The sequence below is a fragment of the Pan troglodytes genome, chromosome 19 (assembly GCF_028858775.2).
Source record: "Pan troglodytes isolate AG18354 chromosome 19, NHGRI_mPanTro3-v2.0_pri, whole genome shotgun sequence".
NCBI classification, from domain to species: domain Eukaryota; kingdom Metazoa; phylum Chordata; class Mammalia; order Primates; family Hominidae; genus Pan; species Pan troglodytes.
This window is the reverse complement of record NC_072417.2, coordinates 17,249,094-17,271,054: the sequence shown is the minus strand read 5'-3', so window position 1 is coordinate 17,271,054 and position 21,961 is coordinate 17,249,094. Positions and strand designations below refer to the sequence as shown.

Sequence of the window (21,961 nt, the reverse complement as noted above, 5' to 3'; positions counted from 1 at the left end):
CCATGTGCAGAGGGCGAGACGGGGCCCTGGCCAGGCGCTGGGAGGCGGGAGGCTCGGCCGGCGCTCCGGGTGAGGACGGCACGCCCCCGCCCTTGCTTCTGCGCACAGGGAAGACATTCGGCCTCGAACTTGGGGCTCAAAACGGTTCAGTTCGCTGCCTTTCCCATCCTGACCCAGCCCCGGGTTTTTTTCGAAGCCGCCGCTGGATAGGTTGCATTACTAGGCTTCCCCCAGCCACTCTCCCTGCCCAAAGCCTTCAGAAGCCGCCCCTCTCCCCTTCACCTGGCCCTTATCCACTGTCCCAGCCTCATTTCTTTCTCCCTCCCTGAACGTCTTCTGCTCCCCTTTCCTTGGGCACTGCCCTTATCCTGGGGTCCTGGCTGCTGCCATTCCTGGCCCTGGAAAACCAGTGCGGAACCCAAAGAAAGGTGGAAGAGCAGCTTTTAGAGAGGTGTTTTTATTCTTTGGGGACAAAGCCGGGTTCTGTGGGTGTAGGATTCTCCAGGTTCTCCAGGCTGTAGGGCCCAGAGGCTTAATCAGAATTTTCAGACAAAACTGGAACCTTTCTTTTTTCCCGTTGGTTTATTTGTAGTCCTTGGGCAAACCAATGTCTTTGTTCGAAAGAGGGAAAATAATCCAAACGTTTTTCTTTTAACTTTTTTTTTAGGTTCAGGGGCACGTGTGTAGGCTTGCTATATAGGTAAATTGCATGTCACCAGGGTTTGTTGTACAGATTATTTCATCATCCAGATAAAAAGCATAGTACCAGATAGGTAGTTTTTTGATCCTCACCCTCCTTCCATGCTCCAACCTCAGGTAGGCCCCAGTGTCTGCGGTTCCCTTCTTTGTATCCATGTGTACTCAATGTTTAGCTTCTACTTATAAGTGAGAACATGTGGTATTTGGTTTTCTGTTTCTGAGTGAGTTCATTTAGGATAATGGCTTCCAGCTCCATCCATGTTGCTGCACAGGACATGATCCCATTCTTTTTTATGGATGCATAGTATTCCATGGTGTATATGTGCCACATTTTCTTTTTTTTTTTTTTAAGGCAGAGTCTCGCTTGGTTGCCCAGGCTGGAGTGCAGTGGCAGGATCTCGGCTCACTGCAACCACCACCTTCCAGGTTCAAGCGATTCTCACGCCTAGGCCTCCCAAGTAGCTGGGATGACAGGCGCTTGCCACCACGCCTGGCTAATTTTCGTATTTTTAGTGGAGACGGAGTTTCGCCATGTTGGCCAGGCTGGTCTCAAACTCCTGACCTCAGGTGAACCACCCGCCTCAGCCTCCCAAAGTGCTGGGATTACAGACATGAGCCACCACTCCCTGCCACCACATTTTCTTTATCCTTTCTACCACTGATGGACATTTAGTTTGATTCCCTGACTTTGCGATTGTGTATAGTGCTGCCGTGAACATTTGTGTATATATTTCTTTATGACAGAATGATTTAGATTCCTTTGGGTATATAACCAATAATGGGATTGCTGAGTCAAATGGTAGTTCTGTTTAATCATGTCCCATTTGTCAATTTTTGCTTTCGTTACAATTATTTTTGGGATCTTTGTCATGAAATCTTTTTCCGTTCCTATGTCCAGAATGGTATTGCCTAGGTTATCTTCCAGAGTTTTTATAGTTTGGGGTTTTACATTTAAGTCTTTAATCCATCTTGAGTTGATTTTTGCATATGGTGTAAGGAAGTGGTTCAGTTTCAATCTTCTGCATATGGCTAGCTAGTTATCCCAGTACCACTTACTGAATGGGGAATTCTTTCCCCATTGCGTATTTTTGTCAACTTTGTCAAAGATTAGATGGTTGTAGGTGTGTAGCTTTATTTCTGGGCTCTCTATTCTGTTCCATTGATCTATGTGTCTGCTTTTGTACCAGTACCATGCTTTTGTACCAGTATCATGCAGTTTTGGTTACTGTAGCCCTGTAGTATAGTTTGAAGTTGGGTAATGCGATGCCTCCAGCTTTGTTCTTTTTGCTTAGGATTGCTTTGGCTTTTGGGGCTCTTTTTTGGTTTCAAATAAATTTTAATGCTTTTTTTTCTGATTCTGTGAAGAATGTTATTGGTAGTTTGATAGGAATAGCATTGAATCTATAAATTGCTTTGGGTAGTATGGCCATTTTAACAATATTGATTCTTCCTATCCATAAGCATGGAATGTTTTTCCATTTGTGTCATCTCTGATTTCTTTCAGCAGTGTTTTGTAATTTTTGTTGTAGAGATCTTTCATCTCCCTGGTTAGCTGTATTCCTAGGTATTTTATTCTTTTTGTGGCAATTGTGAATAGGATTGCATTCTTGATTTGGCTCTCAGCTTGGATGTCGTTGGTGTATAAAAATGCTACTGTATTTTGTATATTGATTTTGTCTCCTGAAAGTTAGCTGAAGTTGTTTATCAGATCTAGGAGCTTTTGGGCCAAGATCATGGGGTTTTCTAGATATAGAATCATATCGTCGGCAAACAGAGATACTTCGACTTCCTCTCTTTTTGGTTGCCTTTTATTTCTTTCTCTTGCCTGATTGCTGTGGTGAGGACTTCCAGTACTATGTTGAATAGGACTGAAGTGCCTTGTTCTACTTCTCAAGGGTAATGCTCCAGCTTTTGCTCATTCAGTATGATGTTGGCTGTGGTTTTGTCATAGATGGCTCTTATTATTTTGAGGTATGTTCCTTCAATGCCTGGTTTGTCGAGGGTTTTTAACATGAAGTCAAGTTGAATTTTATCAAAAGCCTTTTCTGTATCTATTGAGATGATACGTGAGTTTTGTTTTTAGTTCTGCCAAACCTTTTCTTTTAAAGCCCAACGAATAAAACCCATCACTTTTCACAAAACCACCACAGCAAGTAGGCAGGAAAGCCAGTGTTAAAAGTGAAATCTTTTGAATTTGTAGCACCTTTCCTTTTCCAAATCTAGCTGAAATTTCTCACTTGTTTTCCTTTTGATGAAGCTAACCACCAGCATTTCTCCTAAGAAATGGATATAAAAAAAGTTTGATATGGTTAAAGTAAGAAGTGCTAGCTCCTAGAATATCTCTGGATATTGCTGTCCCTTGTTACAGAGCATGAGCCCTGCCCAAAGACTGGAGTGTAATGGCATAGAAAAGGTCAGGAGCCCACTGAGCCAGAAGTATAGGAGGCTTGCAACAAAGTTTAACAGGGGCCTGTTGCTATCACTGGGTGGAGGGACAGATGGGAGAACACTCACACCATGGAATCTTAGGCAGCCATTAATAAAAATAAAAATAAGCCACATTGTTTGGTTTGTAGGGATTTCCTTGGGTATTGCTGAATTTACATTAGGATGTAAAGAAATGTTGCCGGGCGTGGTGGCTCATGCCCTATAATTCCAGCACTTTGGGAGTCTGAAGCGGGTGGATCACCTGAGGTCAGGATTTCAAGACCAGCCTGGACAACATGGTGAAACCCCATCTGTACTAAAATGCAAAAATTAGCTGGGTGTGGTGGTGGGTGCCTGTACTCCCAGCTACTCAGGAGGCTGAGGCAGGAGAATCGCTTGAACCCGGGAGGCAGAGATCGCAGTGAGCCGAGATCCCACCGCTGCATTCCAGCCTGGGTGACAGAGCGAGACTCTGTCTCAAAAAAAAAAAAAAAAAAAAAAAAAAAAAAAGATGGCAGCTTTTCTGGTTCAAAAAAAAAAAAGTGAAAAAATGTATATAACAGGACTCCAAATGTGTATGTTTGTATGGTGGTTATATAAGAAATTGCTAAATAAAATACAGGGTGTCCTGGTTAAATTTTAATTTTAGCAAAACAATCATTGCATGGAATATACTTACACTAAAAACAATTCTTTGTTTCTCTGAAGTTCAAATTTGACTGAATGTCCTGTATTTTTATTTGCTAAATCTGGCGACTCTGTTATATAAGGATGGAGAAAACTGTGAAAGGAAATATACCAAATCGTGGGAGGCAAGGAAAAATGGCACTAGTAACACCCCCAGCAAATATGAAATGAACCCATTTTTGTAAAATTATATGCTTATGTGCATACATAGATGCACAAGAAAGTTAGAAAAAAAAAGGTTTTGGCATACTAAGTCTTTTGTAAGGAGCATGCATCATATACTAAGTGAAAAAGGCATGTGGCAGAGTAAAAAGTATAGTAAGATAATATGTGTGGAAAAAGAAACAAGTAAAACCCAGTATATGCTTGTTTAGGCTTGTATATGTAAAGATAGAGCTTTGAAAAGATGCCCATAAGACTGTCCAAAGTGGTATCTCAGGGTATGGGGTTGGGGAAGTAGGGTTAGCTTTGCTTTTATACTTCTTTATATGATATTATATCAACTAGCTCCAACAAAATCTAGTACTTATGTATTTTGAAAAAAAAAATTTTTTTTAAGTAAGGCATTTAATCTGGAGCTTAAGAGCATAAACTTTGGAGCTATATACATGTGGACTCAGGCTGGATCCTGCCACCGTCTAATTGTATACTCCTTGGAAAGCTACTTTACCTTATCTGTAAAATGGAGATAAAATGCATGCCTGTTGTTTATGATGAAGATTATAAAGAGCTCTGTATTGTAACTGGCACACAATGGTTAACAACCTCTAATGCCAGTTGTTATTATTACTAGAAAATAACCTAGGACATAAAAATCATGATATTCAGGGAGATGCCTACAAACCCTGATCTTCTTGAAGCAAACCTTGATCTGCTGGAGGTAAGCCACCACCAACTGGCTTAGGATCTTGACCAAGACATCTCATCTCTGGGCCTCAGTGCCATATCTACACCATGAGAGAGATAGACTGGGTATCCTCTGCTTCATTCATTTACTCCACAGTTTTGGAGCAGTTGCTCCAAGTCAATCCCTGGCCTAGAAGCTGGAGACACAGAGAAGAGGGACCTGGCTCTACCTTCAAAGTCCTGGCTTGAGTCAAAGGTGACTCAGTCTCTCGGAGGTGATGCAAATAAACCAGGTGGTAAGTGCTACGAGATAGTGCATTTGGGCACCCAGAGAAGTGGGAGTCAGAGAAAACGGCCTTTTCAGCCACAACATTTGTGAATTTCAGGTCTTGGATTTTTTTAAGACACTGTGCGGATGGTTCCCAGAAAGGTAAGCAGAGAACAGAGGCTGAGTACCTGATGTTGATTTAGGATCGGCAGGGGAAGCAGGATGCCACACTGAGAACATCTCCTCAGAATGTCATAGGCTGCTTTATCTCCTCTAGGGGAGCTGGTCCTGGGCTTGGGCTCTGACATCAAAAGTGGATCCAAGGTTTTGTTTTTGCTTCTTGGTGCTTTCTTTGATGAACTTTCAGAATGAAGAGGAAATCTATTTATACTTCTTGTCTTTGGACGAACATCTTTCTCCATCGTGGAAGTTTGATTTTCAGCAACTTGACTTGGAAGAGATGAAGGAAGAATTTTTGGCTTTCCAACAGGAAAGTGTTTCTTAAACTCTGAGTCTGGACAACATTTACCCTGCAATTGTGAATAATATATCACATTTTAAAATGACTTCAGCTTTAATGGTCAGAAAATACAGTAGACTAGATAACACAAGAAATTCCCACTGTAAACACTTTTATATGGTGTATAAAATGTGACAGACATTCAATTTAATAGCTGGCTTTGCAGGAAAGAAAGAAAATTTTGCATTCCAGGAATGAAGGTCTGACTGGTTGCTATGGTTTGAATGTGTCTCCTCCAAAATTCAGGTGCTGCCAATGTGATGGTATTAAGAGGTGGGGCCTTTGGGGGTGATTAGATCATGAAAGCTCCTCCCTTTTTAATGGGATTAGGGTCCTTATAAAAGAGGATTCATGAAGTATTTGGCTACAGTCTTCTACTCTTTTGCTTTCTACCATGCTAGGAGGCAGCAAGAAGGCCCTCACCAGACACCAAATGGTGGTGCCTTGATCTTGAACTTCCCAGTCTTCAGAACTGTTCGAAATAAATTTGTGTTCTTTATTATTACTCTGTCTGCGGCATCCTGTTATAGCAGCACAAATGGACTGGTTAAGCACAGGAGTTGACACTGCTTATGGGAGATGTAGGGTCAACTTTGTAACTAGGGGCTTGGATGACAGGAAAGTCCCATCCACACAGGTGGGGATTTGGAAGTAAGACTCTATTGATCCTGCATAAAGCTGGAAACTTTAAAGGATAAATTATGGTGGGTAAGAGGAAAAGTATCAGCTAATGAGAAAAGGAAAGTGGCAAGGAAGCTTTTCTTTCTTGGGTCAGTATTTGAGTGTGGAGACGAAAACTTACGCCCCTGAAAACTCAAAATCACAGGTCCATGCCATTCCTGTGTGTGGGATTAGGATTTACTTTGGCCTCATGGTCTGGGAATCCCTGAGCAGAAGAATTAACATAAACATTGAGATGTCTGGCAGAAGCAATCACAAAATTCCTCTGGAGGGACAACAGCCTCAAAATAGGTCATAGAGGATCCTCATAGGTAGAGTCCCACCAGATAGAAACTCACAATCCAAAATTACAAACACACAAAGAAGCAATCCACCTTGAGTAAGAGTCATAGACACAAAAGTAGTCAGATTAGCCTCCAAGAAGTTCAGGTAATGCAACTATAGGATAGAGACTGTAAAATAAATTAATTAAAAATGATTAAATCTGGGAAAAGAATAACATCTCATGAAAAACAGAACAGGTAAATTTGAAATTTTCTAATTTGTAATTAACAAATAATAACTTTATATATTTATGGGGTACAATGTGATATTTTAATATAGATATACATTGTGGGATGATTAAATCAAGTTAATTAACATATCCATCATTTCACATACCTATCTTTTTTTTGTAGTGAGAACAAAAATAGGCAAATTTGAAAGAAAGATAAATTGAACTTCTAGACATGAAAAATGCAGGTATTGAACCTAAATGGATGGGCTAAAAACAGCAAATTAGATTTGGCCAAGAAAGAATGAATGAACTTGGAGATAATTTCAGGAAATTACCCAGAATATAGGGGATAGAAATAGAGAAAATATGAAAGGTTAAGAGACATAAGGCGATTAAAAGAGAGAAATGAAAAAAAAAAGAGAGTCATGAAAAAAAAGAGAGTCATGAAGCTAGAATGAGAATGCTTAATATACATGTGTTATGTTCCAGAAGGAGAGTTGAGAGAATGTGGGAGAGTTGGGGAATGTTGGGAATTCAAAGAGATAATAGATGAGAATTTTCAGGCCTGATTAGTGACATAAATCTTTATATTAAGGAAAGAGAAATCCTGAGCAGGAGAAAAGCAAACACATTTGAGTACATTGTTCTGAACAGAATGAATAAAAATAAAACTACTCTTAAACACGTTACAGATAAAAGGCAAAGAGGATCTTGAAATCAACCAAATATAAAGATTACGTACAAAGGAATGGCAATTAGGCTGGAAGAAAATACATCAACAGCAATAACAGAAGTGGGATGGCAGTGGAATAATCTTCAAAATGATAAGAGAAAATAGCTGTTAATCTAGATTTTGATATCCAGCTAAACTATCATTCACGGATGCAAAAAACGGAAAGCTTATTTTCAGGCAACTAAAGATTTACTACTCAAGGTTCTTGGTGAAGAAGCTACTGTGATGTATTTCAGGAAGAGAGAAATCATACCCAGAAGGAAAGCTTAGGATCCAGGGAAGAATGTGAGTAAAGAGAAGGATAAACTTGTGAGTATATCCAGCCGGGCACAGTAGCTCATGCCTGTAATCCTAGCACTTTGGGAGGCCGAGGTGGGCAGATTATGTGAGGTCAGGAGTTCAAGACCAGCTTGGCCAACATGGAAAAGCCCATCTCTACTAAAAATACAAAAATTAGCCAGACGTGGTGGCACACACCTGTAGTACCAGCTACTTGAGAGGCTGAGGCAGGAGAACTGCTTGAACCCAGGAGGCGAAGGCTGCAGTGAGCCAAGATCATGCCACTGCACTCAAGCCCAGGCAACAGAGTGAGACTCTTGTCTCAAAAAAAAAAGAAAGAAAGAAAGAAAAAAAGCAAAACAAAAACATGTGAGTATGTCTACACAGGCATGAGTTACATAAATAACAACAATAATCAGTAAAGAGGGGTAGTATGAAAGCAAAATGAAACAAAATTCTGGCAGCATTTTCATGTAAGATAGTTACAGTATTAACATGTTCTCAAATCTGTATACTGTTTGTAAGGAAAGTAGAGATAATGACTAACTTTAGACTTTATTAAGTCAAGTATTTATATTAAAATGCTAAGGGTAACTACTGAAATGATAGAAATAAATGTAAAATTGATGAATCAGTAGGAAAGAAGAAAGAGAATAAAGAAATCTTGCTCAATCCAATAGAAGACAAGGGAGAAGCAAGCAGCAGCAGCAGCAGCAGCAGCAGCAGTAGTAATGAACAAGAGTGGTAAATGCAAGGCCCCAAAACGATGGGGGAAAATTATTGTTAATATCATTGAGAGTGATAAAGGCATTGTGATTAAGAAAATGACTGTATTTTTGAGATATTAAAGAATGATGGTGAAATAACAGGATATCTTGGATTTGCTTTAACATACTTTAGAAAAAAGAAAACAAACAAAGAATAGTTCAAGCCTGGAAAACTTTTGATTTCCACGTGTTAACAGCTATTTTCTCTTAGCACTTTGAAGATTATTCCACTGCATACCCACTTCTATTATTGCTGTTGATATATTTGCTTTCAGCCTAACTGCCATTCCTTTGCTTGTAATCTTCTTCGGTTGATTTCAAAGAAATCAACCTTTGCCTTTTACCTGTAATGTATCTAAGAGTAGATTTATTTTTATTCACCTTGTTTAGAACAACAACTGTTGTATCTGGGGAGTAAATACATGAATGTTTATTGTATTAACTTTCTACTGTCATATTTATTTGAAAGTTTTTGTAATCAATTTTATTTCTTTTATTTTTAGTGGACAAGTAATAATGATACATACTTATAGAATACAGAGTGATTTTCTAATACATGTATACAGTGTGTAGTGGCCAAATCAGAATTGTAATAAGATTTTTAATAAACAGATTAAGATGGTCAATAGATTCTATAGCCACCCAAGCTATCATTTTCAGACATATAAGGCCTAAAAAATTTGCCTCTCATGCTTTCTTTCTCAAGAAACTATTTGGGGATATGTTCTATCAAACAAGGAGTAACCTAAGAAAGAGAAAGATGAGACCTGAGATTTAGGAATCAGAACTCCAACCGTGGAGAGAGTGGAAGAAGTTCCAGACCAACAGCTAATCATCAAGCCTGGGGCATAACATGCTCCCAAAATGAAACGGATAGACTATCTGATGTGTTTAGTTGTACTCAGGGGAATTTTCAGATCTGGTAGAGAATTTTAGGGATGATTTAGTGATAGGTACCTAGAAAGTGAAGCAAATGAAAAACCGAAGCAATTATTAAGTCCAGGTAAAACAAAAAGTTGTAGGAGAAAGAACACATAATCACAATTCATGTGGAAAACCATTTATAATGTTTACATGGTTATACTAATGTAATACTGAATATTTATTTAACCAGAATGAGTGAAATCAATACATTGGAAGGATGAAATGAAGAACTTTGGAGGTGTGTGTGTGGGATGGGTGGTATAAAAAAGTGAAATCTATATTCCTAAATCCTTATGAGTCAATAAGTAATATCTAAAACTGGAAAAAATATAAGAAGGGGCTTTAGACATATGAAGGTGATTACCAGAAGAAACAGCTAAAAGCAAAAGTAGAGTATTTGTGTCTGGGGAGTAGTTAGCATGAAGGGGACCAGTGGGGCTTATAGTTTTTCTGAGGTCGTGGGAGACAATTAACAAGGGCCATAATAAGTAAGTAAATTAGATAATATGTTAGAAGTTGGCAAATGCTATGGAAAAAGTAATAGAAGAAGGTAAGGGGTTGGTAAATATGTGATGGAGAGGGAGTTGCAATTTTAAATAGGTTGTTGTGGTACATCTCCTTGAGAAGGTGCCATCTGGGCAAAGACTTGAGAGAAGTGAGAGAGTTAGCTCCTGGAGTAAGGTGGGGAAGGTGAGGAGGTAGCTTCCAGCCAGAGGCAGTAGCCAGTGAAAAGGCCCTAAGGCATGGTATGCTCAAGAAACAATCAGGAGGCCAGTGAGCTGAACAGGAGTAGTACATGAGGTCAAAGAGGTGATGAGATAAGAAGGGAGGCAAAGATGACATAGATCTCTAAAGCCACTGTAGTTTTGAGTTTGCATAAAATGGGGCAAGAATCAGTACAGAGATCTGAACAGAGGAGCCAAACAATCTGACTTGTATTTTTAAGGGATCACGTTGACCTCTGTGATGAGAATAGACTGTAGGGGGCAAGGTGAGAAGTAGGAAGACCGTTTAGGAGACTGCTGCAGCATCTGGGCTAGAGAAGATGATGGTTCATACCAGGGTAGCAATGCGGAGGGAAAGAGAAGTCGAGAGTGAACCTGAGATTTTGGCCTGAACAACTGGAAAGATAGAGTTGCCATCAACTGAGATGGGCCAAGCTGTGGCAGAGAGGATTCCATTTCAGATGTGTTACATTTAAGATGTCTATCAAGCATTCAAGTGAAGATGCGGTAAATAGTAATATACAAATCTAGAGTTTGGGGAGAAAAACCCAGACTGAGATATACATTTGGAAGTGTCTGACTACATATGGCTTTTTAAAAAATTTTTTAATTTTTATTTATTTATCTGTTTTTTGAGATGGAGTCTTGCTCTGTTGCCCAGGCTGGAGTGTAGTGGCGTGATCTCGGCTCACTGCAAGCTCCGCCTCCTGGGTTCACGCCATTCTCCTGCCTCAGCCTCCCGAGTAGCTGGGACTACAGTCACCCACCACCACACCCGGCTAAGTTTTTGTATTTTTAGTAGAGACGAGAGTTCACTGTGTTAGCCAGGTTGGTCTCGATCTCCTGACCTTGTGATCCTCCCGCCTCGGCCTCCCAAAGTGCTGGGATTACAGGCATGAGCCACCATGCCCAGCCTTACATATGGCATTTTTAAAAATCAGGAGGTAGGATGAAATAATGAAGGCAGTGAATATAGGTAGAGAAGAGACCAGAGACTAAGCCCTGGGGCCCCCCAAAATTAAGAGGTTGGGGAGGTAGAGAATGAGAGACCACCAATGTCCTTGAAAACCATGAAAGTGTGGTACCCTGGAAGCCGAGAAAGTCCACTGAGGAAGAGGGAGTGATGAGCAGTAAATGCTTCCCATAAATTGAGAACTGAGAACTGAGCATTGGATTTAGCAATGCAGAGGTCATTGATTTTGACAAGAGCAGATTTGGTTAAAATGGAGAGCCAGACTGGAGTGGGAATAAGAATGGGAAAAGAAAAGATGGAGGCAGTTACTTATAGACAACTAGCTCAAATGTTTTTCTACGGAGGGGAACAAAGAAACAAGATGGTAGCTTATAGGAAATGGGATCAGAAGTATTTCATGTTTTTCTGGCTTTGGGTCATATGAATACAAAGTTAAAGACTGAAAACCACAAAACCACCTAGTATACATGATTTCAATCCTTAATTTTCAAAATTAAAAAAAAATTCTTTTCGTGCAAGGCCATTGATATATAAATATTCAATAGTTGTACCCCTTTAAAAACTTATTGTAAGAAATGATAGGACAACCTACAGATTTGAGACTTTGTTGTTGCCGGTGTGTACAGCTCATTTAACCTCTCTCTGTTGCAGGACAGAGAGGGGAGAATTGCTGGAGCAGTGTAGCAAAAAACTTGTGTGACCTTGTGTAGGCAAAAAGAGAGGGTGTATTATACCAGTAGGAGGGGATAGGCTTTAGAGAGGCACATAGAAAGCTCCTCTATGGTTAAGAGGTGCGAAGGCAAAGTAAGTGAGTGTGGATGCTGCCAAGGAGATAGATCTGGTGTTGGCTGGTTGTGGATGTCTTCTTTTCCTGAACAAGGAGATAAACCATTATCCCCATTTTCCTCAAAAGAAGAAAGAAGCTCAGAGAGGTTACACAGCCAGTAAGGGGCAGAGCAGAACTAAAATTCAGAGTTTCTGAGCACAAATCCAGTTCCATGTGTATTGGAGCTCCCCACTTCCCTGTAGCCTTCAAATAAGTGTGTAGGTGCCCTGGTTGCCAGGCTGGACATTTGAAGGGAAGTAGTCAGCTTTACTCTTGTTTTGGTGCTCACCAAGTATTTTCTCATTCAAACAGAACACATGGACCACTTATAGGATCGAATAAACATCAGTACTAAGGAAAACAAGTCAGTAGGTGATTTCCACGTACAGCCGAGGCTGAGAATCCCGTGGCTGGGGCAGCGCATCTCAGACTTGAAATGCCTGGGAAATCATGTGACCCTGCATATTCTGATTTAGCATTTCTAGGGGGAGGGCCTGAGATTCTGCATTTCTAACAGGATTCCAGGTGATGCTCATGCAGCTGGTCCACAGACTGCACTTCAAAAAGCAAAGAGCTGAAAGGTGGAAACAATCCGAATGTTTACCAACAAGTAGAGAAACAAAATGTGGGATGACTGTAAAAAGGCCATGAACTTTGGGAGGCCGAGGAAGGCGGATAACCTGCGGTCAGGAGTTTGAGACTGGCCTGGCCAACGTGGTAAAACCCCGTCTCTACTAAAAAAAAAATACAAAAATTAGCCGGGCGTGGTGGCAGGCACCTGTAGCCCCAGCTACTCCGGAGGCTGAGGCAGGAGAATCGCTTGAACCCGGGAGGCAGAGGTTGCAGTGAGCCGAGATCACGCCACTGCACTCCAGCCTGGGCAACAGAGTGAGACCCTGTCTCAAAAAAAAAAAAAAAGAAAAGAAAAGGCCATTAAAAGGAATGAAATGCTGATACATGCCACAACTACAACACGGGCGAACCTTGAAAATGTTACAATAAGTGAAAGAAGATGGTTACATAAGACCACATATTATATGAGTCCACTGATGTGAAGTGTCCAGAATAGACAAATCCATAGAGATAGAAAGCAGATTAGTGGTTGCCAGGAACTGGGAAGGTGAGGGAATGGATAGTACCTGCTAATGGGTATAGGATTTCTTTTTGGAATGATGAAAATATTCTAGAACCAGATTGCACAACATTGTGAATGTACCAAATGTCTCTATAGTGATGGCAAATTTTACATTATACGTGGTTTACCACAATAGTAAAAAGAAAAAAAAAAGAGCGAAAAGCTGGATCGTCTCTATGGTTTCTTTAGTTTTGATATTCTGTAGTTTTAAGAACTGAAGTGTTAAGAAAGGTAAACAACTTTCTGCCCAAGGAGAAGGAGAAGAGTTCTTTGGAGAGAAGCCTTGGTAAGTTTCCCAAAGGGGAAATGCTCTGTTCTGTGCAAAAGAAGGGAGCAACTTGGCACAGCAATGCACTAAACGGCGCTTGGGGGCTACGGAGGGAAGAACCTGTGAGTGTTCCCAGGCAAAATCAGTCAGTCAGTCAATCACATAACTGCGCCTCTACAGAGTCCTCTTTTTGCACCAAGCCCTGATGTCAGGAAAATGGAAAAAGTCATTCAGTTTTGCAGGAAGCTCACAGTCTAATAGAGAAGACTCCCACATGGGACCGAAAACAGTAAGACAGGCCCTATTGAGGACCAAATTGCAATGTCCAGGCCATGAAGTTTGGAGATGGTCAGAGGTGATCGGGGGTGTTGGGAGTGGTAAGGGAAGCCCCTTTGAAGGGCTGGGCACAAATGAAGACCAATTTTTGTGTGCTTGATTAGCCTAAGCAAGTCACTAAACTATCTTTTTGAACAAAGCAAAAAATAAATATGGGACCCTTTAATATCCATGCTATGTAAAATTGGGCCCAGAATCTGCCTTTCCTATCACACTTTTCAGAATGTGGATGAACTATTGGCACCATTAGAAAATTACTAAGTGCTACTCACCATATGGTGGAAATACTTATTTTCTGGAATCATTTGGTTGCAATAATGACAGTAGATTTCCCTTTCAGGAGCTGAAATTCTTTCCCCTGAATAAGCAGAGAAACAACACCACAAATGATTGTCCTTGTCAACGGCTAGCCCAGCTCTCCCACAACTGCCTACATGGCCTGTGCTCATGAGCATGAACTGCCCCCCGGACCTGCCTGGTCTTGACTTTCCTGCGCTGCCGGCATCCTTGACCACACAGGCAACTCTTGGCCGAATCACCCACATCATTTCCTTTATGGCCACAGATGTGCACTCAGGGCAGCAGCAACCGTAATGGAGAGACATTTTCCTGGATCAGGACTGGTTTCTAAGGAGATGAATGGAGCTGTAGCTGTGGATGCCAACCCCCTCCATTCTGACTGTGCTCTTTCATTGCACCAGTTTTCATACTCTGTGATCAGACCAGGTGTTGGTTGAACACATTTTTGTTGACAGTGTTGAAGCTGTGTTGTGTTGTGTTGTGTTGCACTGAAGTTGTGTTGAAGACTGTGTTTGATTCTGTTGACGTCCAGCCATGCTGGGTTGAAGGAAATATACATGACTCTCACAATTTTCAGGTTTCCATTGGCCAGTTTTGCCCTTGGGTGGATTGTTTATCAGGAGAGGGTTACTGTCTGGGGAGTTTTAGGCTCTCTCCCATGTTACCATGTTACCAAAACAACTAGCAAAGACACCAAAGGATCTATCACACTGATGGTTGTGTGACAGTAAATACACCCTCATAAAGAGGTGAGTGATTCAAGTGAACATAAAATGGTACCAGGGAGCCAATACATAGGCCCCCAGGCCAGGAGCCATTGCTAACTCCCTTCTGGCCATTGTCGATAATGGAAAAAGCCCTAGATTCAGTGCTAGGAAGTGTGGGAGTCCAGTCTTATTTTTGCCTCTAGCAAGCCCCTGCTTTATTCTGTGTGTAGGTTTCTCATCTGTAAAAGGATGCAATGGATCTCTGCCAGGCTAGGACTGTGCTAGAGGTGCTCAAAGAAAGCCTCCTGTTTCCTAGGACTCCCCATGGTCCCCTTTTTTTTTTTCTTTCGTGACAGAGTTTTGCTCTTGTTGCCCAGGCTGGAGTGCAATGGCACGATCTCGACTCACTGCAACCTCCGCCTACCGGGTTCAAGTGATTCTCCTGCCTCAGTCTCCCAAGTAGCTGGGACTACAGGTGTCCGCCACCATGCCCGGCTAATTTTGTATTTTTAGTAGAGACGGGGTTTCTCCATGTTGGTCAAGGTGGTCTCGAACTCCCAACCTCAGGTGATCTGCCCGCCTCGGCCTCCCAAAGTGCTGGGATTACAGGCATTAGCCACCCCGCCCAGCCTTCTCCATGGCCTCTTTACTCAACTTTGTGGTAGCTAGGCTCTAGCCCCGGCCTCCTGGTCTCCCTGGACCAGTCATTTGAAGGCCACAGCAGACACACAGGAAGGCCACTCTGAGGCATGGTTTAGAATTAGAATAGCCAGATGAATTGAGACCTATACAGCAAATACACTTGTCATCCGTCCTGTTGAGAGCTTCCCTTCCTTGCATCCCATCCAGGAAAGGCTCTGGCCCTTGGAACGTCTCTCTTCCACCCCAGTTTGTGTGCTTACCTTTCCCGAGCTGGGCCTGTTCACTCCGACAGACATCTCTGTGCTGGGCGAGCATGCGGTGCATGATGAACTGGCCACAGCCTTGGCAGAGCTCTGTCCGGCTGCCACAGTAGGACTCGTGGAGCTCCAGCTTGCTGAGCTGCATGTCCAGTTTGCAGAACTTACACTCAACAGGGCGCTCCTGGCACTCATTGGCCTGTGGGAGGCAGCAGGAAGGGCATGATCACTGGCCCTTTTTTTTTTTTTTTTTGAGACAGAGTCTCATTGTGTTGCCCAGGCTGGAGTGCAGTGGCTTGATCTTGGCTCACTGCAACCTCTGCCTCCCGGGTTCAAGCAATTCTCCTGCCTCAGCCTCCCAAGTGGCTGGGACTACAGGCGTGTGCCACCACGCCCAGCTAATTTTTGTACTTTTAGTAGAGACGGGGTTTCACCATGTTGGTCAGGCTGGTCTCGAACTCCTGACCTCGTGATCCGCCCGCCTTGGCCTCCCAAAGTGCTGGGATTACAGGTGTGTGCCACTGCGCCTGGCCGATCACTGGCCTCTTTGACTGTAGGCAGATCAAGGACTTGTGCCCATCTCCCTAGGGAATTAGGGCCAATACGAGAAAGCAGATGAGAAGGGCCAGAATGCGGGATTGCCTTCGGGGAATCTGAGCTCTGATGGACTCATGGACCATGGAAAACCCTTCTGACCAGTATCTGGGGGACAGGAGGACCTGTGTTATGCGGTGGGCTAGTTCTCCACTGCTCTCCAAGCCTAATGGGGTGAAAAGAGTGGTCAGGTGGAAATCTCTATTACTGGCCTCCCGTTTCCCCTTCCTCTCCTTTTCTCAGGTTGGTCTATTTGGCTGTAAAGGAGAAATCACATGGGGCTCTTACCTTATGAAACTCCAGCGAGGACTTCTGCATGCTCTGCTGACACATCGTACACCCAACCTAAACACACACACACACACACACACACACACACACCAGATGTGGGTCCACCCAACACCCAGAGCCTGCCCTACATCCACTTTGGCTCACGGTGTTCCGGGTTTGGGTCTGTGAACTCCCAGAGGGCAGGGATCCGATGTGGCTACCTCAGTGTCTCTCTAGCACCCAGCCCAGTGTTCAAGAAGTGTTTCTCAGACCAGTCTGAGTTGGCAACGGCTGCCTGAGCTTGAGTATCTCCAGAGAGACAGATCAGGGGCCCCAGGAGGAATGGACATGGAAAGGCGGGAAACAGGGCTCCATCTGACTGCCTTCCAGGACCTTCCTTTTTCACATCCTCTCTTTACAGATCTCAAGAGAACAGCCAGTCTTTCCTGAAACCAGAACCTCTTGCCTATGCCAGATCCATAAGCCTGTAGGGAAAGGATTGGAAATGGGAAAATTGGAGGTAGACTCAGATTAGCATGAAAAAGGCAGGATTAACATTTCCTTTCCATGGGGCTTCGTGTGGAGGGGATAAATGACTTCCCATGGCCCTCAAGTGAGTCTCTGCCTGGGGAACTGGACCCTTGCCTTAAGTCCCCAGCCCTCACCCCAACTCCCGGACCCCATCTCTCCTGCAGGGAGGACTGGACCCATTCCCTGACTCCCAGACCCCTTCTTTCTTGCAGGGAGGATGGAACACTTGCCCCTCCCAGACCCCATCTCACCTGCAGGGAGGACTGGACCCTCGTCCCCCAACTCTCAGACCCCATCTCTCCTGCAGGGAGGACTGGACCCACTCTGTGACTCCCAGATCCCATCTCTCCTGCAGGGAGGACTGGACCCACTCTGTGACTCCCAGACCCCATCTCTCCTGCAGGGAGGACTGGACCCACTCTGTGACTCCCAGACCCCATCTCTCCTGCAGGGAGGACTGGACCCACTCTGTGACTCCCAGACCCCCTCTCTCCTGCAGGGAGGACTGGACCCACTCCGTGACTCCCAGACCCCATCTCTCCTGCAGGGAGGACTGGACCCACTCCGTGACTCCCAGACCCCATCTCTCCTGCAGGGAAGATGGAACACTTGCCCCTCCCAGACCCCATTTCAACTGCAGGGAGGACTGAACCCACTCCGTGACTCCCAGACCCCATCTCTCCTGCAGGGAGGACTGGACCCACTCCGTGACTCCCAGACCCCATCTCTCCTGCAGGGAAGATGGAACACTTGCCCCTCCCAGACCCCATTTCACCTGCAGGGAGGACTGAACACTCACCTTGACTCCCAGACCCCATCTCACCTGCAGGGAGGACTAGACCCTCATCCCCCACCTCTCAGACCCCATCTCTCCTGCAGGGAGGACTGAACACTCGCCTTGACTCTCAGACCCCATCCTCCCTGCCGCCTCCTCACCTGCTGGTGCTCCACCTTGCAGTGCTCCTCCGTGGTTTCCTTGGGGACAGGCTCCTCACACTCCGGACACAGGACCAGGAACCGCAGGCAGTAAGCCTCATGGAGGGTGAAGTTGGCAGAGACTACATGTCTTTTACTACAGGGTCAAGGTGTGGGGATAGAAAAATAGACTTATTTTCGTATTATAAAACATGGAGCTGTATTTCATACCCAGGGCTAGATCTCCAGAGGCCTTAAGCACTGAACAGATGATGATGATGACACCACCTGCCCCACACTCCCTGTGTGGGTCCAAAAGTCAGAACAGTGAGGCAGCATCTAATAAGAATAAGGATGATCTACAGAGCTCTTACATTGCTGGGGCGGGGCATGGGAAGGAGCAGGAGGGAGGAATTACAAAGGGGCATGGGGAGCTTTTGGGGTGACAGGAAGCTTCATTATCTCAATTACGGGGATGGTGTTTCATGGATGTATATAACTTAGGCCAAAACTTATCAATTGCTACCCTTTAAAATGTGAGGTTTATTGTAGGTCAATTATACCTCTATAAGGCTGTTTTTAAAATGAAACATTTCGTTTTAAATAATGTAAATAATTAAATTATTTCAATTTAAATAATGTAAATAATTAAATTATTTCAATTTAAATAATGTAAATAATTAAATTATTTCAATTTAAATAATGTAAATAATTAAATTATTTCAATTTAAATAATGTAAATAATTAAATTATTTCAATTTAAATAATTCGAGAGAAGTGCCAAATTCTCTTGAATCTTTTTTCTTGTTTTCTGGTGCCCCTGTTTGGTCCACAGTGTTAGGAACGCAGCCCTGCTAGGTTCACGCTTCCTGCCAGGGCCATGCCAACTTCCAAAATCTCCAAAGCAAGAGCTTCCCAAGTCTCCCCTGCCTTCAGGTTCACCTGCGCTAACTCACAGAGACTCCGAGGTTCTTCCTGGAGACCACAGCGAAGGAAGGGTTCTGAGCCTCCCACCTCCTGGCCAGGGCATTTTTCTCTAACCGTCCTTTTTGCCAAGAAGTGCCCCCTTTTGGCTGGGTGTGGTGGCTCATGCCTGTAATCCCAGCACTTTGGGAGGCCGAGGCAGGTGGATCACCTGAGGTCAGGAATTCAAGCCCAGCCTGACCAACATGGAGAAACCCGGTCTCTACTAAAAACTATAAAATTAGCCAAGTGTGGTGGTTCACGCCTGTAATCCCAGCACTTTGGGAGGCCGAGGCGGGTGGATCACCTGAGGTCAGGAGTTAGAGATCAGCCTGGCCAACATGGTGAAACCTCATCTCTACTAAAAAAATACAAAATTAGCCGGGCATGGCGGTGCACGCCTGTAATCCCAGCTACTCGGGAGGCTGAGGCAGGAGAATCACTTGAATCCGAGAGGTGGAGGTTGCAGTGAGCTGAAATCGCGCCATTGCACTCCAGCCTGGGCAAAAAGAAGCGAAACTCCATCTTAAAAAAAAAAAAAAGAAGAAGAAAGAAAGAAATGACCCCTTTCATTTCCATCAGCTCTTGCTTGTGGCAGCTCGGGAGAAGGGAAATGGGGTGGCTGTAGCCGTAAAGGCCCAGGGGACGAGAAGAGTTACATGCCCATGTTCCTGGCACATGGGACGTGCTCCGAGAGGGACTGTCAAAGCCTCACTCCTCTTCTGCCCAGGCAGCGGGCACACAGGCAGCATCATCTTCCCTTCCTCTGCTGTCTCTCCTCTGCCTGACCTGGCCCCTTCTCCCCCTGCTCTTCCTGGGCTGGTTGAGAAACCAGAGTACTTGAAGGGTCTGGCTGGAGCAAAGCTCTCTGGGGAGGGTCCACTCAGGTCCCTGTCACAGGTAGGGAGCTTTGAGAATGGGGCTTTTTGACCGGTCAGATTCCGCCCCACCCCCCCCCCCCCCGTTAGAGGTGTGGTCCCAGCCCCCTGCTCTGTCCCCCCTGCCCTGCCCCACGGCTCCCTTTCCAAGGAGGGTGAGAGTAGTCCTGGAGAATCTCCGTGGGACACTTTCTTTCACAGATGGGTGTGAAGGTCATAGTATCAGAACCCCAAATTAGGACCCAAGGTCTCACAGGTATGAGTAGCCCAGTTGGGACCACTGGCCGGGCTATTTGGCTTCAGAACTGTCCCAGAAAGCCTAACATTTGGGGGAAAGGGGCTGCAGTGAAGTGGAGGTAATGCTGCCCGCCCCCACCCAGAGATTACCAAGTTTAAACCCTCCTACCCTTGGGGCCCACGGTCTCCAGCTGCTTGTCCTCCTAAGTGTTCTTATGCAGGAACCACTTTCTGCTCCCTTCAGAAACAGCCCTATGTCGTCTGCGTCTCTCCCTCGCCAGCCCGGGTCTGCCGCTGGAGAAAGCGCTTTCTTACCAGTTCCTGCACACCGAGAAGTCTCCTTCCATGTTCTGCTCTCTGCAGGCTTTCGGTTGAGTTTCGTTTCTTGCAGGCAAGGAAACAAAACTGAAAGTTTTCCGACGGCCCAGCCCACAGCTTCAGGGAGGGAGGAGATCTTCAGAATTCTCGGCTCAGGATTTCCCGTTGATTCCTGAGGCTGGACCCTCCCAGGAAGCCCCTTTACAGCATGGCCAGCCCCTGCTGTCGCCCTTGGCCGTCATTCTGTGCTGCTGTCACAGCCGCGTCTACCTCCCTGAGGGTGGCAGCCTGAGGCCAGGCCTCTCCTGGGCAGCACAGCAGCTTGTTCCCTCACCCTGGCTGGCTGGCTTCGCTCTGTCTGGGTCTCCATCCCTTTTCCAAACCATCCACCTCCCACCCTTCTCCCCCATCTCCGGCTCCCTTCTGGTCCTCCCCTGCAGGAAAGAGGGAACTTGCCGTGTTGAGTTTGAATGCTGTTCCCTAAAAATGGCTCCTGGACTTCCAGGCGGTGAGGACCTTGCAAACAGCGTCCAGGGAGGCTCTGGGGATGCAGGGTGGTGTGAGCCCAGACCCAATCTGGTGTGTATCCTCCTGGGGGTCCTTAGAGTTTTTCCAGACCCTAGAAACAGCTGTGCTAACAGAAGAACTCTAAACAACGTCTGGAGTGATGACAAGCAGGCCCAGAGAATTCCCGTGGCGTCTGCCAATGGGGTGGGTGCCGCCTCTCTGAGGAGGATAACAAGATTAAGGGAAAGTCCAGGCAGGGCTCCAGCCTCCAGGCAGGCTCTAAAATTCAGGCACTATATGAGAAGCAGTGTGTGGTGGTACTGATGATCACAGTGATAGGAGGGAAGAATGAAAGACTGTTTCAACATTGTTCCTATGTTCCAGGCACCATTCTAAGCATTAGGTAGGCATTGTCTTCGTTTTAATCCCTCGTGTAAGCATTATTAACTCCATTTTGCTATGGAAAACAGAGGCAGTGACAGAGTGAGACTCTGCCTCAAAAAAGAAAAATGAAAAGAAAAAAAAAGAGAAAATGGAGGCAGAGAGAGGCTAGGTCAATTGCTCAACATCAGAGCTGGGATTCACACCAGGTTGATATGACTCAGGTGTCTATGTACCTAACCAAGGCCCCATCCACCTCATTTGACAGCTAGTTGGGGTAGGGAGCACTTGGCTGAGAGTCAGAGACTAAGGTTTGCATCTTATCTTGTTCCCTTCCTCATCGGCTAGACAAGCTCCTTAATCCTTCTGACCCTCACTACCCACTCCTGTCTGTCTCTGGGCAGTCTGTCAATATCAAGAATGAAAAACGAGTGGGCTGGGCGTGGTGGCTCATGCCTGTAATCCCAGCACTTTGGGAGGCCGAGGTGGGCGGATCACGAGGTCAGGAGTTCGAGACCAGCCCGACGAACATGGTGAAACCCCGTCTCTACTAAAAAGACAAAAATTAGCTGGGTATGGTAGTGCTTGCCTATAATCCCAGCTACTCAGGAGGCTGAGGCAGGAGAATTGCTTGAACCCAGGAGGTGGAGGTTGCAGTGAGCCGAGATTGCACCACTGCACTCCAGCCTGGGCAACAGAACGAGACTCTGTCTCAGAGAAAAAAAAAAAAAAAGGGCTGTGCGCAGTGGCTCACGCCTGTAATCCCAGCCCTTTGAGAGGCCGAGGCGGGTGGATCACGAGGTCAGGAGATTGAGACCATCCTGGCTAACACAGTGAAACCCCGTCTCTACTAAAAAACTACGAAAAATTA

At 44.8% G+C, this 21,961-nt stretch overlaps 2 protein-coding genes across 12 annotated transcripts; both read right to left on the bottom strand.

Moving 5' to 3' along the window:
- Positions 1-441: 441 nt before the first annotated feature.
- Positions 442-20,656, bottom strand: XAF1 (XIAP associated factor 1). Of its 11 annotated transcripts, none has more exons than XM_054670786.2 (8): positions 20,200-20,509; positions 17,828-17,963; positions 16,379-16,435; positions 15,500-15,695; positions 13,863-13,948; positions 5,116-5,457; positions 3,806-3,907; positions 442-2,975 (listed from the first exon to the last, which is right to left on the bottom strand). In XM_054670786.2, the coding sequence occupies exons 1-7, from the start codon at positions 20,229-20,231 to the stop codon at positions 3,863-3,865; spliced, it is 894 nt and encodes a 297-aa protein (XP_054526761.1). In that variant the 5' UTR covers positions 20,232-20,509; the 3' UTR covers positions 442-2,975; positions 3,806-3,862. The 11 variants fall into 11 exon arrangements, with proteins under 11 accessions (XP_054526761.1, XP_054526762.1, XP_063655599.1 ...); XM_054670787.2 differs by having other exon boundaries at positions 3,806-3,884; XM_063799529.1 differs by lacking the exon at positions 3,806-3,907 and adding an exon at positions 14,066-14,217 and having other exon boundaries at positions 20,200-20,264.
- On the bottom strand, positions 16,852-17,817 carry LOC104002775 (collagen alpha-2(I) chain-like). The gene has a single exon (XM_009431703.3). The coding sequence runs from the start codon at positions 17,707-17,709 to the stop codon at positions 16,912-16,914; it is 798 nt and encodes a 265-aa protein (XP_009429978.2). The 5' UTR covers positions 17,710-17,817; the 3' UTR covers positions 16,852-16,911.
- Positions 20,657-21,961: the final 1,305 nt, after the last annotated feature.

Bases quoted from the DNA above. Each gene is read 5' to 3' on its own strand.
- LOC104002775 (XM_009431703.3), bottom strand. From the start codon at position 17,709: ATGGGGTCTGGGAGTCAAGGTGAGTGTTCAGTCCTCCCTGCAGGTGAA.
- XAF1 (XM_016931381.4), bottom strand. From the start codon at position 20,231: ATGGAAGGAGACTTCTCGGTGTGCAGGAACTG. The intron at 16,436-17,827 runs GTGAGGAGGCGG...GTGTGTGTTTAG, and splicing joins GCAAGGTGGAGCACCAGCAG to GTTGGGTGTACGATGTGTCA. The intron at 15,696-16,378 runs GTAAGAGCCCCA...TGCCTCCCACAG, and splicing joins CCTCGCTGGAGTTTCATAAG to GCCAATGAGTGCCAGGAGCG.